At 41.7% G+C, this 17,089-nt stretch overlaps 1 protein-coding gene across 11 annotated transcripts in view; it reads right to left on the reverse strand.

Moving 5' to 3' along the window:
• ARVCF (ARVCF delta catenin family member) overlaps positions 1-17,089 on the reverse strand; it is a 444,466-nt gene that overhangs the window by 104,102 nt on the left and 323,275 nt on the right. For all 11 annotated transcript variants that reach the window (XM_073313188.2, XM_073313190.2, XM_073313197.2 and 8 more), the window contains one exon: positions 11,247-11,746. In XM_073313188.2, the coding sequence (XP_073169289.1) occupies positions 11,247-11,746 (500 nt within the window). The remainder of the gene's footprint in view (positions 1-11,246; positions 11,747-17,089) is intronic.

Below are 17,089 nucleotides of genomic sequence, written 5' to 3' on the forward strand. Positions count from 1 at the left end.
TCTGGTCGTAGGGGTTTGTATTCTTAAGGACCAGAGAGTTGCTCTTGAATCCTTCACTGAGTGAAGGACGTCGTTCGTTGTGGAGGCAAAGAGTTTGTCGCGGTCAAATGGAAGGTCTTCAATAGTAGTCTGGACCTCTAGAGGAAAAGAAGAGGAAGAGAGCCATGAACCTCGGCACATGACTACTGCTGTAGCTGTAGATCTTGCTGCAGTGTTGGCCGTGTTGAGGGCCACCTGAAGAGCGGTACGTGATATGATTTGTCCCTCAGAGACTAAAGCAGTGAATTGTTGTTTCTTTGCTTCTGGAATGTCCTCAATGAAGTCCATGAATTTGTTGTAATTTTTGTGATCATATTTTGCCAGAACAACCGTATAATTAGCAATTCGAAATCGTAGGGTGGAAGACGCGTATACTTTACATCCAAGCAGATCTAAATGCTTACTGTTTTTATCGGCTGGGATGGAGCTGGGATACTGGTGCTTGTTCTTTTGGTTGACTGCGTCAACTACCAGCGAATTAGGCACTGAATGAGTGAAAAGAAATTCAGAGCTCTTGGAAGGGATGAAGCACTTGCAGTCCACTCGTTTGCAGGTAGGTAAGCTTGCAGCAGGAGTCTGCCAGATGGCTTTGGCAGGTTCCAGAAGGGTGGGTTGATTGGCAATGCAATCCTGGAAGAAGGCGGCAGCTGCAGGATGTCCATTAACTCATGCTGCTATTCAGGAAACTCCTCCAGACTGATTCTTAATTCACTGGCCACTCTTTTGAAAAGGTCTTGAAATTTTGAAAAAAGTCATCTGAAGATGACTGGGGAGGAGGAAGCAGGGCTTCGTCAGGCATAACAACTGGGTCTACTGGTTTAGAGACAGGTCGTGCCTGATTCTGCACTTGTGATGGTGCTGTCTGGTGACTGGCATCGGTGGCAGGTTCGTGAGCTTGTGGAGCTGGGCCGGTGTCGGGCCTGGTTGAGGTGGCATAGCGAGAGTGGTCTCGAGGACAGGATGCCCACGGGGCCCAATATTGCCACTGTGATGGGAAGGGCACAGGTGGTGCCATCCACGGGTTTACACACCATGGGGCAGGATCCTGAGAGTAGGACGAGGTGATGTTTTCTATGGCCTCTATTAATTGGGGTCTGCAGATGAGAGACTTCATATGGTGAAAAATCCCCCTGGAGACTAGCTTCCTCCTCACTGGAGGAAGGCTGTTCAGACCATGGCTGAGCATTTGGGGAGAAGCAGGCATTCAGTAAGGGTGACTGCAGAACGGGTGACACCAGCAGGTCACTTGACTGCGAAAATTGGAGTGCTGGAGGTCCTCTGTGTGGTGAGGGCTGTGCGAGAGGAATCTGCTGCTACGAAAAGTTCCTCTGCACCAGTGTCTTTAAAGTCGTTTGTCCGCCGGCCAGCTCAGCAGGTGTCGGTGCTGGGAGAGCAGTGACAGCCTGCGGGGGGTCACGCACGTCCGCATGTGTCGGCACCACTTCCACCACGGTGCCGAAAGGTGCCATCTGAGAGGCAGGCAACAGGAAGCCTGAAGCGGGTTTCGCCCGGCGTGTCAAAACTGCTCAGCCAGGGAAGCGCTGGGAGGGAGGCGGCAGACCTGCCGGGAGAAGCCTTCTCCCGTGAAGTTCGCTTTGCGGGTGACAGAAGGTGATGTTCTTTGAAGTTTTCTTCATCTTGTTAGAGGCGGGGGGGCTGTGGCATGGAGCAAAGCCGGAATCCGCACCTGGGTCTGAAGCTGACCCTAAGGATTTTTGCAGCAGGAGCAGCTTTAGCCTCAACTCCCTGTCCTTTTGTGCCCTAGACTCAAGTTTGCTGCAGTGGGCACATTTTTGGGGGGATGAGGGACTCCCCCAAACATTTTATGCATTTTGAATAGCCATCTGACAGAGGGATGGCATGCTTACAATTAGAGCAGCACTTAAAGCCTGGGAAGCCAGGCATGTTGGAAGTGGCTGCGCTGACAGGAACTAAGAGAAAGAAAAAAAAATTGAGAGAAAACTAACACACACTACTGGTAACACTAATAACTAACACTATTGGTAACAAACTAACTAGCTAAAAGGGTAAGAGTAACAAGGGAGAAAAGTTTTCTAACAAGTCTGCCGAGCTCCGTCTCAGGCCAGGGACAGTAGAGAAGCAAGTGAGGAGACCGGTTGCACACGCATACTATTAAGGTACGCTCAGAGCTGGGGGGCAAGCTCTGCGCACGCGCGACCGGTACGAGTACTGTTGTAAAAATCTCCGTGCGAAGGTGCAGGGACGCACCCACACCTGGAGTGCCGCACCCACAGGGACAGCTCTCGAAGAAGAACTGGTGTACGTGAAAGAAGGACCAAGCCTGCTACACCTGTCTATAAACAAACAGAAAAATAAAGTTGCAATACTGAATCCTCCCTGATGTGGGTTGGAATGAATGCTTAATGCTCAAGCTTTCACTGCAAAAAATGAGAGATGGCAAATGTCTTTTGTCCTATTTTAATAGTGTGAGATCCATATAGGGTCATGTTACATACTAGACTGGAAAGGGAATTTTATCTCTGCTACCAGTCGTGAGTGGCAATTATAACCCAGGAGACTGACAACTAACAGAGCTTTAAGACTGACACTTTATGATGCCTCGAATTCCAAGTGGCATTTACAAAACCCAGACATCTGTTTAGATTTAACTGAACACATTAAATATTAAACAAATCCAGCAGCAAACAAAAGAATGTACCTCAGATGTTAAAACCCATCTTTCTTTAATCTCTTTCTGGGTACATACATTATTATTATTTACTTGGCACACCTCACTTACTGTAGATACACAACACAATATAAGTTATGTGTGCTTTTTGGAAATTATTTTACTTAGCATTTAAAAAAGATAATATAAATGACAAGTGTAAATTAGCTTTCCATTGTTACCAATTTATATATTAAACAAACATATCCTCATTTTTGCAGAATTTACTAAACACTCTGGGAGTTAAGAAAAAAAGGAAACAGAGAAAGAAAAAAAAGCTCAATATCTCCACTCAATTCTGGGAAGGAAAAAAAAAGCCAATACTAATTTTCTTCTACTTCAACTTACACAGATACTTTGTAAAGAAAGCAAAGGCAACTACCTAATCAATATAAAATACTTATAATCAGGCAAAACAGAACTGTTCAATAAGTTGTCATCAGAATCATATCAAACCCTTTGATTTAACAAATTATCCATTCTTTACTCACAATGCAGCAAAGCATGTGAATTGTCCCACTGACTTCAATGGGGCTACCAATGTGCTTATAATATGAATGGGGGTTGAGGAAAAACAACGATGTAAAGGACTGGAGAATGGGTTGTCTTGCCAAGAGGTCACAGCTGGGCTTAGGTCTGCCCACCAGGGATGGGAGTCACTGGGCAGGAGTTGGAGGAATCACAAGGCCAGGTCCTGTAAACAAGAGTCAGGCCAGGGTTGAAGACCAGAGATCAGAGGCAGTACCAGCCTAGAATTGGGAGGCAGGAGTTGGGGTCTAAGTCAGGTTGGAGCCAGAGACCAGAAATCAGGAGACAAGGTAAAGTCCGGCGTTGCAGCAAGCCAAGGTCTGTGTGGTTGCCCAAACAACTTCCTGGGTTAAGTAGGAGCATTTGGCTAATCAGAAGGCTGCAGGGTACTGTCACTCTGGGTCTCGTGGGCAGTACTTCCTGCGGCGCCCACTCTCCACAGTGCTCCCTGGCAGTGCCTCTATGTGGCCTCCTGGTGGGACTATGGGAATATCAGCCACACCTAGCTCTGCAGACCTGGGTTCTAATCCTCGGGTCCTTACAAAACTATTTCTGTGGGCACGTCTATTGCAGAACTGTTTCTTATACTTTCCTCTGAAGCACCCGGTACTTGCAACTGGCAGAACCAGGATACCAGAAGAGACGGATCACTGGTGTGATGCAGCAGGATCATTCCTATGGTTTCTATATTTCTACTGGCCTACAGTAATTCTTACCTGAGCTAGTAAAACATCATAATTAAAAAGCATGTTGAGATTTAACAAAATAAATCTTTAATCAATCATTCTGAGTTTGGAAGAGGCCAATACAAAAGTTTGGTAGGCCACAGACACACTCTGAATAAAGTATTAAAAGTTTATACCCTTCATGTTTGAGTGGTTTCATTGTCAGAGATTCACAAAACTTTCTTCATCTGAAACAGGATGTTTCATAGAATCATAGAATATCAGGGTTGGAAGGGACTCCAGAAGGTCATCTAGTCCAACCCCCTGCTCAAAGCAGGACCAATTCCCAGTTAAATCATCAAATCATCAGTTTCCTCTCTTCACCTGCCCCAGACAACTGACTATTCATTACATTACAATGCTACTGGAGTAAATAATTTCATTTTTTGAGATTAGAGAAGAATCAACTAGGGAAATGTTTTAAAAGTCTAAAAGAAATCTGAAATCTTCTTAATATTGGAATTAGGACAGGATGGTCCCAATTTAACGATATAATTCAACATAGAACAAAGCTTATCAAAAAGTTTAACACCCTTCTAAGACATCAGACAAACCAGCAGTCCTAATATTAGAAGATTTTGCAAAATTCTCCAGTGCTTGGGTACCACCTTGAAGACAACTGTGTATAGATTTTAATGTGCCCTAGGTCTGTAAAACAAGGATCTTATCTCCATATTTCTTCTATGTTGTCAATTACTGGTAGCTATTTCTGAACAGACTAAATCCTACGTGAATTCAAGAGAATCACATCTGGATTGCAGAGCTTGAATGGCCAGAAAAAGAAAGTCCAGTCCAGCAAACATGTTGTCCCATCTAAACCAACAACGGGACTACTTGCATGAGTTAAGGCACTCATGGGCACCTTCATCCATAGTTTCTAAAGAAATGTAGCCTGTAAACTCTAACAAGTCCTTAAAAACAAATGCTCTCTTGGGCAGCCAAACAGCTGCTCCTTGTAGGGGCTGCAAGACAACAACTTGACACCCAAGAGAACCTTCCCCCACCCCGCATCTCCTCTGTCCCTTCTGGACTCAAGGATGCAATTAGGGTTGCGAGGTTTTCCATTTCTCCCCCACTGCACAGCCTCTTTTTATGCTCCAAAGGAGGCATTGCTAAACTAGAGAGAGGCACAAAAGATACCCCATATATACCAAAAATATGTAAGTAGGACCTTTAAGATGTTCAAAGGAAATAAATGACAAGAGTCCAGTAGCTGGCTATATGGGGGATACAGATCAAAATAATCTCTCTGTCAAACAGTACTCAGGGAGGGAAAAAAAACTTAGAAGATATACAAAGAGTGGTCCAGGATAGGCAGAGCCTTGGTCATTCCCTATGCAACATTTGATGATGTGGGAAGGATTTAGATTCATGGCTGGCTATGTAGGGAAAATACTTCTTCAGAAGGGAGACAGATAATAAACAAAACAAAACTTTTTTCTTTTCAAAAGGTATCACTCAAGAAGGGGATTACATCAGAACTTTACATCCCAGCATCTCTCCAGTGTCTTGGGGGACCAAGCTCAGGAAGAGGTTCTCATGGTGGCACCCATAGCAACATGATTTTAATCCCTAACAACTAAGTTCACTCTAAAATTTTTCTTAAACTGTACGTTAAACCTGAGCGAGAACAAAGAGTGACAAAGATTAATATCACTGTAATTTGACCTCTGCCCTTAAAAATGATTCACTACATTTATTAGCATGAAGTGAGCTGTAGCTCACAAAAGCTTATGCTCAAATAAATTGGTTAGTCTCTAAGGTGCCACAAGTCCTCCTTTTCTTTTTGCGAATACAGACTAACTACTCTGCTGCTACTCTGCTACTCTGAAACCTGCTGCTACTCTGAAACCTGTCATAATTAACATGTTATCTTATAAAAAGTCCGTTTTAAAACTCCTGTCAATCTATCAGTTCCTTAAAATGACCCTAAAGAGAAGTCATTAAAACAGTAACTGCAAGACAAATTCATCCATCAACTTTTTCCATGTGCCTTTACTAAAAGAATTTGCCTTTTTGAGCATTGATCAGTGGTTGGCACACATTTTAGGATTTAAATAAGAAGATATACTATTGCCTTGCAGAAGATAATCAATTTTCTCTCTCATTCATAAGAGCTAGCTTGAATATACATGTAGGTTTCGAGCTACCCAAGGCATCAAGCATAGGCAGAAGCAACACGGTTGTCTTTTTAAAGTAGTTTGGTTGATACAAATTGTAACAAAGAAAACAGAAGATAAAACTGTTTTTATAAATCCTCACTTCACAGCATATAAAAACAATTTAAGCCCACAGTTCCAAATGCTGTGGGCCCCACCTTCCAGTAGCTGTCTATGATGGGCAGGTTTAAAGAAAGTGTGTCAAACACAGACATGCTAACATCTTTTGAAATCCAAACAGAATCTTCTTTCTTACTTTGCTTAGTTGCAGAATCCAGTGTTACTATTAAATTTAAAAAAACCAAGAACCTGTTTACTCTTTCATCTATGCAGCACACTGAATCATTTATCATCTAAAATAAATTGCATATATTCGCTGGGTGCTCTTGATGTAAGTTGATCTTGTAGTCATCTGTCTGACATGTATTCTATTATATATGCAGTCTTTTAAAAAATAAAATAAAATTGAGCTCTGGTGATGGGAGTTGGGCATCCCAAGCTGAAAGAGGCCAAGCACAGGTCCTGAAGATAAATTACTGGGTTACAGAGTGCATCATGAAATATATATTCTTTTGACAGGTTTCCCAACAGAAAAAAGGAGTAAATTCACCTGTAATTAGAAAATATGCTGCTCATAGTAGTGGACTTCCAAGAGGAGTTAGTGCCCGCTAAAATGAATTCTGGTTAGCTGCTAGGCTTCTCACATACATTAATTAATGCCCACAAGAAATGGATTCTGATTGGCTGCATCAAACAGCAACTTTCTACATAGAACATTATTAGATCAAAAGATTTTCTCCTTAGAACATTTAAGGTCAATCATTTTTCAATTAAACCCAATTTGCCAATACAGAGTGTCAGAAGAATAATGTTCTGCACCACTTAAAATATCATGCAGTGTCATTAAACAACAAAATTACATTTCAATGAGCACACAAAGAATGAAAAATTCATTAAAGCTACTAACTTCTGATTGCTTGTCAAAAGAGTGTAATAGAATTTCTGTCTTGCATATCTGATGGGAACATTTGTTCCACACCAAACCTTATCATTCAAGATAAAAACCTTTGCAGCTTTCCCAGTCAGAACAGATTTCTTTCTTTATCAGCTCAGCTCTCATTTCTGAAGTCAGAAAATGATCCATTGAATGGGTAGTTTTGCACAGTCCCAAGAGGATAACTGCGGACTGATTCAAGGAGGAGCTCCACAGAGTAGCATTTCTGATTGCAGCTCAAGTCATAGTGTAGCTGTGAAAGCCTTAATAAACTGAGATTTCTGCAGTACAAGAAGTGCAGGCTGTTTGTGCAACCCTAGATTTTTTTAAAAAAAGAGAACTAGAGGATACATCATGACTATATCTTTGGGGATTGGTAGGTATTTTTAAATGCCTAACATGCCTGGCGTGCACTGAGGGCCATCATGCTCGAATGCCATTCTAGGCTATACACAGAACTTCTAGTAAAAGAGCTATGATGTCAAGCAACAACAGGCTTTCAAATCCAAGGCAGGTGATACCACGAGATGGGAAAAGCTACACAGACTTACCTAGTCTAGCAGTCATGTGATATCAGAATACTGAAACCTGACTGTAGACTGCTGAGTGATACGATGAGTATGTCTACCCAGCAACCTCCTCTCGCTCCAGCAGTGAGTCTCACTGCCAGGGTCAACTGACTTGGGCCCGTGGAGCTCGCGCTGCGGGGCTAAAAATAGCCGTGTAGATGTTCGGATTCAGGCTGGAGCCTGGGCTCTCAGACCCTCCCCACTTGCCAAGTTTCAGAGCACAGGCTTCAGCCTGAATCTGAACAGCTACACTGCTATTTTTAACCCCACAACACAAGCCCAACTCAGTTGACCTGAGCAATGAGACTCACCACGGCAGGTTGGTTTATTTATTTTTATTTTTTTGCCGTGTAGATGCATCCAGTGATTGTTTAACCTGTGTCCTTTCAGAGTTAGTATCCTAGGATATATATTGATGTATACATCTAGGCCGGGTTTTTGTTTTAGAGGAGCTTAAGGGAGTCCAGTGCCCAAATTGCAATGGGATTTGGGGGCATAACTCACTTAGACCCTTTGGAAATCTCAGCCCTATTTTATAATGCAACCACACCTAGAATAGTCAATTAATGGCTGGCCACAATTCAGATCTGAATAGCAATCACTATCACAATTAGTGTAGATAACGTGTAACAACTGGTCTGAAGTTGCAGCGTTTTAAAAGAAGCAATTAAACTTATTCTTCTTTACCTCCATCTGAATCTGAACAAACTTCTGTATGGTGGCAAAAGTTCTCAAAGGTTTAATTCCAGACAGAATAAAATGCATTCATGGCAAACGCATACTCTGATCGACTGCAGTGGGAAGTAATCCTGATACAAAGTCAACTTATCATCATCATGATGAGAGCTCCAGAACTGTAACCAGTGCACGTAACACTGCAGAGCATGCAGTCCTTTTGCAGTAGCATTGGCTGAATGCTCCTCTTGTATTGTTTTAAAGACTTGAATCTTATTTCTCCCTGGTCTTGTCCTTCAGAATTCTTTTTTTGATGGAGGACTTGTGGCACCTTAGAGACTAACAAATTTATTTGAGCATAAGCTTTTGTGAGCTACAGCTCACTTCATCTCAGTGGTGTGGGAAGGGATAGCTCAGTGGTTTGAGCATTGGCCTGCTAAACCCAGGGTTGTGAGTTCAATCCTTGAGGGGGCCATTTAGGGATCGGGGCACAAATTGGGGATTGGCCCTGCTTTGAGCAGGGGGTTGGACTAGATGACCTCCTGAGGTCCCTTCCAACCCTGATATTCTATGATTCTAAGTGAGCTGTAGCTCACGAAAGCTTATGCTCAAATAAATTTGTTAGTCTCTAAGGTGCCACACGTCGTCCTTTTCTTTTTTCGCATACAGACTAACATGGCTGCCACTCTGAAACCTTTTTTTGATGGGCAGTTCAGTCTCAGCTGAGTCTGAATATCAGCTGTGATTCCACCAGCCTCAGCCCACACAATTGTTGTTGAAACTCTGTTCCCTTCGGCATTACTGCTAGAATGTTTAACACCCAGTTCTGACGCTATTGCTTTAAGAGTAGAATTAAATTCATCCTGCATAGATGGAGATTAAAGAATCATCATCTGTTGCTGGACATCTGTTTAGGTTAATACTTTTAAACATTCCTAGGGTTTCTCAGTAGAGAAAAAACAGCTTAAAATAGCAAGTAGGAACTATACCTACATAAGGACGCAGAACAAAATTACTAATTTTACTTCTGAGGTAGGATCAAATGGCACATACTTACACTGTGAAATTAATTCATCAGTCGGGATTCAAAGCAAACACCATTCAGAGGGAAAGGGGGCAAACTCCAGTTTGTTTTTGCCATCTCTGAGATGACTGATTACCACTTAACATTATAATGATGTTCCTCCAGAGTAAATTATAGACTAGCTTTTTCTTTTTTGAATCTGACAAAATAAATGTGTTCCTTGGCAGAGCTCTGGAAATGAGTTTTGAACAAACCAGAACTGCAGAGAAATGCATTTTATTTATCCAATTTTTTTTTTAAAAGGACAAAATACAAAGTCAGCCATCCTGCTGAATCAAATACTTTAGCAAAAGGCTCCTCTTTCCTAGCTCTATGGAGAAGGACTGGAAGGAGGGAAGTTAGTTTGTGGATTGCATGGTTAGGCCCAGTTTGCTGAATAAATAAAAATGCTTGAGGAAGGACAAGCATCTCAGTACCAATATCCATCTCAAAGGACGATGTCTGGTAAAAGCCTAGAGAGTTGCCACAAGTCCTGCAGTGATTATAGCATTATAATGTTTACCTCAAATGTATTATGCCACATTTTATGATTGAATTTGCTTGGCAGATCCCAATACAGATGAGGTAGCTAAACATTTCAATCATACAGGCCTATTTTCACATGCTTAGTGCTTTCTGAAAAACTCTATTTTTGGAGTAAAATCTTCCATCTGGTCTCCATCTAACTGTCATTCCTCCTCCTCCCCCACCCCTGACTCTTCAAAGGGGGGAAAATCTATGTTCCTGCTTTCGAATTATGGGAGGCTGAAGAAGAATAAGTCTCCACAATGTGAAGAGTTGTTGACACGCTTTCTCACCCCCCTCCACATATGTAACTCAATGGCTGAACTTTGAAACCTGGCATGTAATTCACTACTCATTTTGGAGTATGTCCAAGGCTAAGTTCAGACAAAAGCTGGTTGAATAATAGAGCCACAAATAATTGGGAAAAAAAATCACTGCTAAGTATATACCGGCAGTTTATTTAAAAAAACGGCAGTGCCTCCTTTCCTGAAATTATAATGAACATTCCCTCTCCCAAAACTGTCTCAGCAGCAGCCCCTGTGCCTGTCAATCTGAAAATTTTCTAGCCTTTATAGCATTAGCCACACAACCTCACCACACATTGCACAGCACCTTGGTTTTTCCCCTGAATAGATAGGTGCATGCAGCTACACTGTGACGCACTTAATGCGGCAGCATCCAGTGGGTCTCATAACATCAGGCGCTTAAGGACATAACACATGTCTTCACAGCAAGCAACTCGAGTTTTGCCCATAACCCAACTCCCAGCTACACACACAAATCTCGCATTTGAGTTATGTGGTGCTCGTAGGGCTCTTGATTTGTAACTAGTAATGTAGCGGGGATGCAATTCACTCTGTGCTGCTAATCCAATCACTCTGTGTAACTCGAGTGTTGTTGCTCTCAATCCAGCTAGGCTTGCTGGAGTGAACTAACTTGATCTGTTACATATAGTGTATGTAGCCCTCTTAGGGCTTGTATTCACTGTAACATCCTGGAGGGTATGAGAGCCCAAGGCACCCACAAAGCTAGACTTCTATGGTGTAGAGTTCCCGAGCGTACTTTGAACTTTTAGTGCACAGCAGCAGGGTCCACACAGACCTGCTGCAGTGTTGTAGATTTACACCCCCACATGCCTCATGCTAACTCGGCATACAGACATGCCCTGAGACAAATGACTGCAGCCAGTGGTTCATAACTCTTAGACAATCTTGCCACCTTCAAAAATTCTTGTTCCCAAAACCAATAAAGCCTTCCCCTGAAAAAATACAGACACTGACCTGTAATGAGCTCTCTGACTTCCATGTCGTTTGTCTTCCGCAATAACCTGATCAATGCCGGGATCCCATCGCAGTTCTTTATAGCCACCTTGTTCTCGTTATCCTTCCCATAAGAGATGTTTCTGAGAGCCCCACAAGCTTTGCGATGGACCTCTGGCTTTGGGTGATCTAGCAGCCCCACCAAGATGGGAATCCCTTTTAGATGCCTCACATCCTTTTTTATTTTGTCGTTCTCATAGCACAGGTGCTGCAAGTATGCTGCCGCGTTGGACTTGACTGGATCGATGGGGTGACTGAGCATGGCAATCACTTCAGGGAGGTCAGGGTCCCGCCACCTGGGGTCTTTGCGGATGCTGTCAATGGAGGGGGAGCGCTTGCCCAGGCGTTCGATGCTAGCCATGCTCCCCCTCTCAGGCTGTGCTAATGGTGCTGCGTAGCCACCGTGAAGGTAAGGGATCCTCTCGTCAACCATTTCTGTCTCAACAGGGTCATCGTAGCCCCTGAACAGAGAAGAACATTTCAAAATTAAAAAAAAAAAAAGTGTATTTAATATTCAGTGCTGTTGAGCCAGGATTAACATCTGGGTGATGATCAATCTTTTTAACCTCACACATGCATTAGCGGTAGGATATTTGCATTTTTCAAATAGTGTTTTTCTGGCCATACCAAAATTAAGCAGCATTAATCACCACTCAGCAATGAGGAGACCATAGCATAATATTTGTTTGGTGAGCAGTAAAACGATGACAGGAATTGTAAGTCAGCAACGTTGCTTTCATTTAGGTATTTTACCAAAGTAGTTATGATAGAACTGGGTTACATTTAGTGGGAAACACTAAACCTCATTAATGATGATCCTCTTATGATGAGCTAGAAATCTAAAGGCATCCAAGGTATGGACAGAAAGCACCTCTCAACTACTTGTAGTTCCTCCCCAAACACTGCACCAACACACACACTTTTTAGCAAGGATAACAAGGTCCATTACATTTCCAATTCAGAGCACGTGTTACTGGGGCCCAGACAAGCTCCCTCAGTTCATCAATGATCATTTGCAAAAGGTGGAGGAACACCCAAGTTTTGGAATCAGAGCTCATACCAAACAGATCTTCTGCAGAGTGGTCCAGGATTGGGGCACTCAACTGATAGTGAGGAGGCCAAGGTTTCCCAGCTCTGCCACTGAACTGCAATGTGACCTAGGGTAAGTCACTCCACCACCCTGTCACTTCCCTCCCGGACAGCGGCTAAGCCTAGATGCAAGCCGCCAGCTGCAGTCATTCTGTGCATTAGGAACAACTGTACTGATCTCTTTCTAACTAACAGTGGTGTAATTTATTGTATATAGTTTGTGCAATAAGGGCAGCCACAATCACCCAAAATATTTTTGCCCTCCGTAGAAAAGCCCTGATTCTAGGAACAGTATATAATAGTAGTTGAAATTGACTTTTTAATGGCAGTCACTGTAATTCTATCCTCCTACTTTGAAAAAGATCATATCTTGAGCAACCAGTTGTGAAGTTTCTTCAGTATATTTGTAAGGAGATACATTTTCAGCTTAAGAACTTGTTATTGAAAGAGACAGATAGATATAGTTTGACATTTTGAACAAAGTGACATTTGGGAGGGGGGGCCTTACCTCACATCCTGTAGGCTCAGCATTTCACAAACTATCTACAGCAATGAGTAAATGGGTAAAATGGGACACAGCAATGGGTAAAATCCCACCAGTGCGTAACATACTGCACAGCAGTGGGGTGAAGGGGAAAAAAAATATCAGCCATCGGTGCAGGGGCCATCAATCCTGAAAACACAAGAATATTCTTAACTTTATGTACACAAGTGAACCCACTGGCTTACAGAATGACTCATGTATAAAGTTAAAAATGTGCACAAACATTTTCAGAATCAGGGCCTTGTTTATTAAAGTTTCAACCAAAAGACCCACACATAGTAAACTCCGTTTATCTGCCTCTGAAGGATGAAGGGCCAAGTTAATCCTACAAGGCTCTGAACCTGTGTTCCAAGGAGTCTAACTGTTTTAAACCAGATGCTTAAGATCACTAAGCGATCCATACAGCTATGGTGTACAATGGGGGTTTTCTGCCCCTCTTCCAATTAATAGTGGGTTTTGTATCTGCTAAAATAAAGGAACTTCTTAGAAGTTAATTATATTACTTCTTTCATTGCTCAGTAAACCTGACAGATGGGATGACCATCAATAGAAATTAAGGTTACTATTTTGCAAAGCCCCACAGAATCCAAGACAACACAGCCCTTCCCACGCAGTGTGTGTGTGTACTGCAATTTTAATTTTAAAAACAGTCATGAAATTGTAAGTACAGCTTATTTGCTTTTTTTAAACAGTGGAAGCCTTTGCCAGCTGCCATTGTTCTGGGCAGATTGGAACTGTGGCTCTCTCAGTCAAGCAATTTTAAATTGCAGGAAAGAGGTCCTTAAACTTGGATTTTAGGCACACATTGTGCATAGCTGAAATATTCCTGATGTCATGCAGAAGGCTATATAGACTACTACTATTTTGCAAGAAGGAACACAGTAATATTCTAAGGGACTGCTAATTAAACTAGAACCCCAAGGAGAAGAGCAACTGGGGACAGGGTCTGAACTCAGAATAATACAATTAACGTCTATATGTTAAAAGCATCTCTTCCAACTTTAAGTTACTTTAATTGCTGATCTTAACCAGAAATGGAGGGGGAAAGGGGTGGGGGAGAGGATATAAATGGGCAGGTGTTCAAAACACTCAGAAAGAAACTGAAGAAAATCCTTTTATTGATGCAGTTATTTGTGCATGCATAATTCATTACTTTCTTTAGGCTGTAATTTACAGTGTCTGAACAGCCATTACATTTCCCATTATGTAACAAAGCTGTTTTCAGTCTTCATTATAAGGGGAAGTAATAACATTAAAATGATTTATTCCCATTTACAAGACAAAAAGGATAAAGAAAACACCAGAACTCTAATGCAATGAGCAAGATTGTGTTTTTACATGCACCTAGGATACAATGAAAACACGCTAGCTCCTTGCCTCAATCTTGCTCCTAATGCCGTATCTTTACTGTGCCCGGCAAAGCAGTAGAGGGAGACAGAGATGAGCACAAACAGTCACCCTCTACATGGCTGCTGTTGTGATGAGGTGACTTGTCAATCACCAAGGGTCAGTCAGATCAACTGTCTACAAGGTAACTACCTATAACTTCAATTGAACTGTAAAATTAAATAAGCATTATTCTCGTCCCACTAACCATGGGGTTTCCATGCACAAAGATGAAGATAATTATTGTCTAGGGATGAGGCCGGTTACCTCACCACAATGAAACCTCTCTTCAGCTCAGAATTGGTCTTGTTATTCAAATTGCATGGGCGGTCCGCCGTATGCCCAAACATAGTCTCCTTGATTTCATCATCTGCCCACAGGAATCAGATTGAAGACCCTAATGGTGTGGAGTCAAGCGAAAGCACCATGTCTCTTGTATGACACAATGCTAAATTATTATATTACCACTGATTATTATTAAATGTAAAATATTTAAAATAAATTAAAATTCTCATAAAAAGTATTTACAACTCTAAGAAAGGATCAAATCCAGTTTTAATATACTTTGTAGAACCAAAATGGGGAGAAGAGATTTTGTGCCTTGAATTACTCCAATAAGAAGGATTCAACACAACGACCTATTGATTTTGCTGAGGCTTGCTGTAAAAATATCACTCCCTGATGAAATCCATTCATTTCAGCACAACCTTGTGTTCAATATGAGAAGGTATCAGATGCCTCAAATTCCTTGAGAGGGGATGTGCTCCTGAGCTCCTAAGCCAGCAAAAGACTGCGTGTAGATCAAAGTCAAGGAAAGCAGATGAAGAAAAAGGAAACACTCCTTTGTAGCCATCAGCAACAGCTCTTGACCAGTCAAGCAGCACCGCATAAGCTGCTAGCTCATAATCAAACTAGAAGCACAAACTGACAATGAAAACACAAAAGCCCAAACTGCACAAAACGTTGGCAGGTGCCCATTGCTATTAATTCTTGACCCTTTTATAAAGTCTGATTCCTGCGCAGGCTTTTCAGGCTTTCCTCAAACTCTGTTCCTACCACCCAAAGCCTTCTTCAATGGGACAGTTATTGGAGTGAAACAAACAGGATTACAAATCTGTTGCCATCCCTATAGAACATAAAGACATTTGCCTTCAAACAAGATAAACAATTACTTTAAAGCATTTTCTGGGGAACTATTAATACGCTGTACAAAGCGTTAATAAGCGCACACAAATTTTGGTCCAATGCACCTCAGCTGAATGAAGAAGGGAGTTTTTCCTCATCCAGTGCTTGGTTAACCTATCAGAAACAGAAACAGCCTCCCCATCCAGCACAAGTAACATCTGGAAGATTGCCATGCAGGGGAATGAGTTAATATCTGGGAATCCAGAGCTGCTGCAATGGAACGAAAGGCAATAGAAGAGGGTTCACATGTTTCTGTTTGAGCCCACATTCAAAACGGTGATAAAGTCATTACGCCGGGGGGGGGGGGGGGTGAGAGACACGGACCAAGAATTTTAAAAAAATGGAAAGAAGTGTTTGTGGGATTTTAAGTGGGAAACTTGAAAATGACAATTCTGCCTTTCCTCAATAATGTCAAAAGGCAGGAAGACACAGCCAACTAGAACAGGTCATTTTCCATCTGCAAAGAGTGCAGAAGTGCTCATGGACATCCACAAACATGGAACAACCACAAAGCCCCCTAGTGGCTAATAAAAACAAGCTTGCTTTGCTGAGGCGGAACCTTAAAATTAAAATAATAATTAAAAAAAGACAGTTCTTCATTCAGCCTGACTCTGGCCAGGTATCTCAGTACACTTCCATCCCCGGCAAGATGGTGTCTCCAGGTTAACTGCATTCTGCTGTAATTTTTATGCTTACCTGCTCCCTCCCTTTTTTTAAAAAAATAAGCTGACCTGCATTGAAAGTATTTGCCTGTGCATTGCTATGAAATCAAAATCTGATAAGGATGTAGTCCTGTTCAAAGCGAAAGACTAAGTATCTAGAAAATTTAAATTTAAATTAAATTTTCCTTTTATTCAGAGTTTAAAAAGCATCAAAACAAAGATCCAGATTACTTATCTCCCAATTTCAAACTCTCACAATCCATAGGTTTAAACAGTAGAAGTAGAAGGGATACGGTTATGGTTATTAGAACTTAAAAATTGGCTTGCTCGGGTATTTGGGATGTTCCAGACTATCTTTTACTTTACAAGTGAGTTGTAAGGTTTTCTTTTGTTTTAATTGGGCTTGTGCCCCTTTTTTATTTACTCTTTCAAAATATTAAAAAGAGGCCTGAAAAAACTTTGTTTTATAAACTTTAGAAATTCAGGTTCTACTTAGCTTAGAATACTCTACAGCCATGAACACAACAGGGGATTTTAGCAAACCAAACCAACCCAACCCACACTATTGATACTCCACCGGTGAAATGCTGACACTGAAGACGACAAGAGAGTGAAAGTTGGGCAATTGAGGGGGAGAAGGGATTTAGAATTAGACTGTTTAAAATTCTGGTTTTTACTAGTTTTTGTTAATATCCAGTTAACCTATATAATCAAACAACAGCATGGGAACAGGGGCCTTTGTTAAAATGATTTAGCATTTCCTGCCCCTCAATCAAATTGTGTAAGGTCACACTATATGTCTTGATAGACCCCAACAAATGCTCCAGTAAAATTAAAAACCCCATAGTTGGTAGTCCTGATACTTCCAGCATTTAAAAAAAAATACAGAAACCACTTGTGTATATAAAAAAAGTTATGAAGGACGCAAACAAGGCATG

The sequence above is a fragment of the Lepidochelys kempii genome, chromosome 15 (assembly GCF_965140285.1).
Source record: "Lepidochelys kempii isolate rLepKem1 chromosome 15, rLepKem1.hap1, whole genome shotgun sequence".
Taxonomy (NCBI): Eukaryota; Metazoa; Chordata; order Testudines; family Cheloniidae; genus Lepidochelys; species Lepidochelys kempii.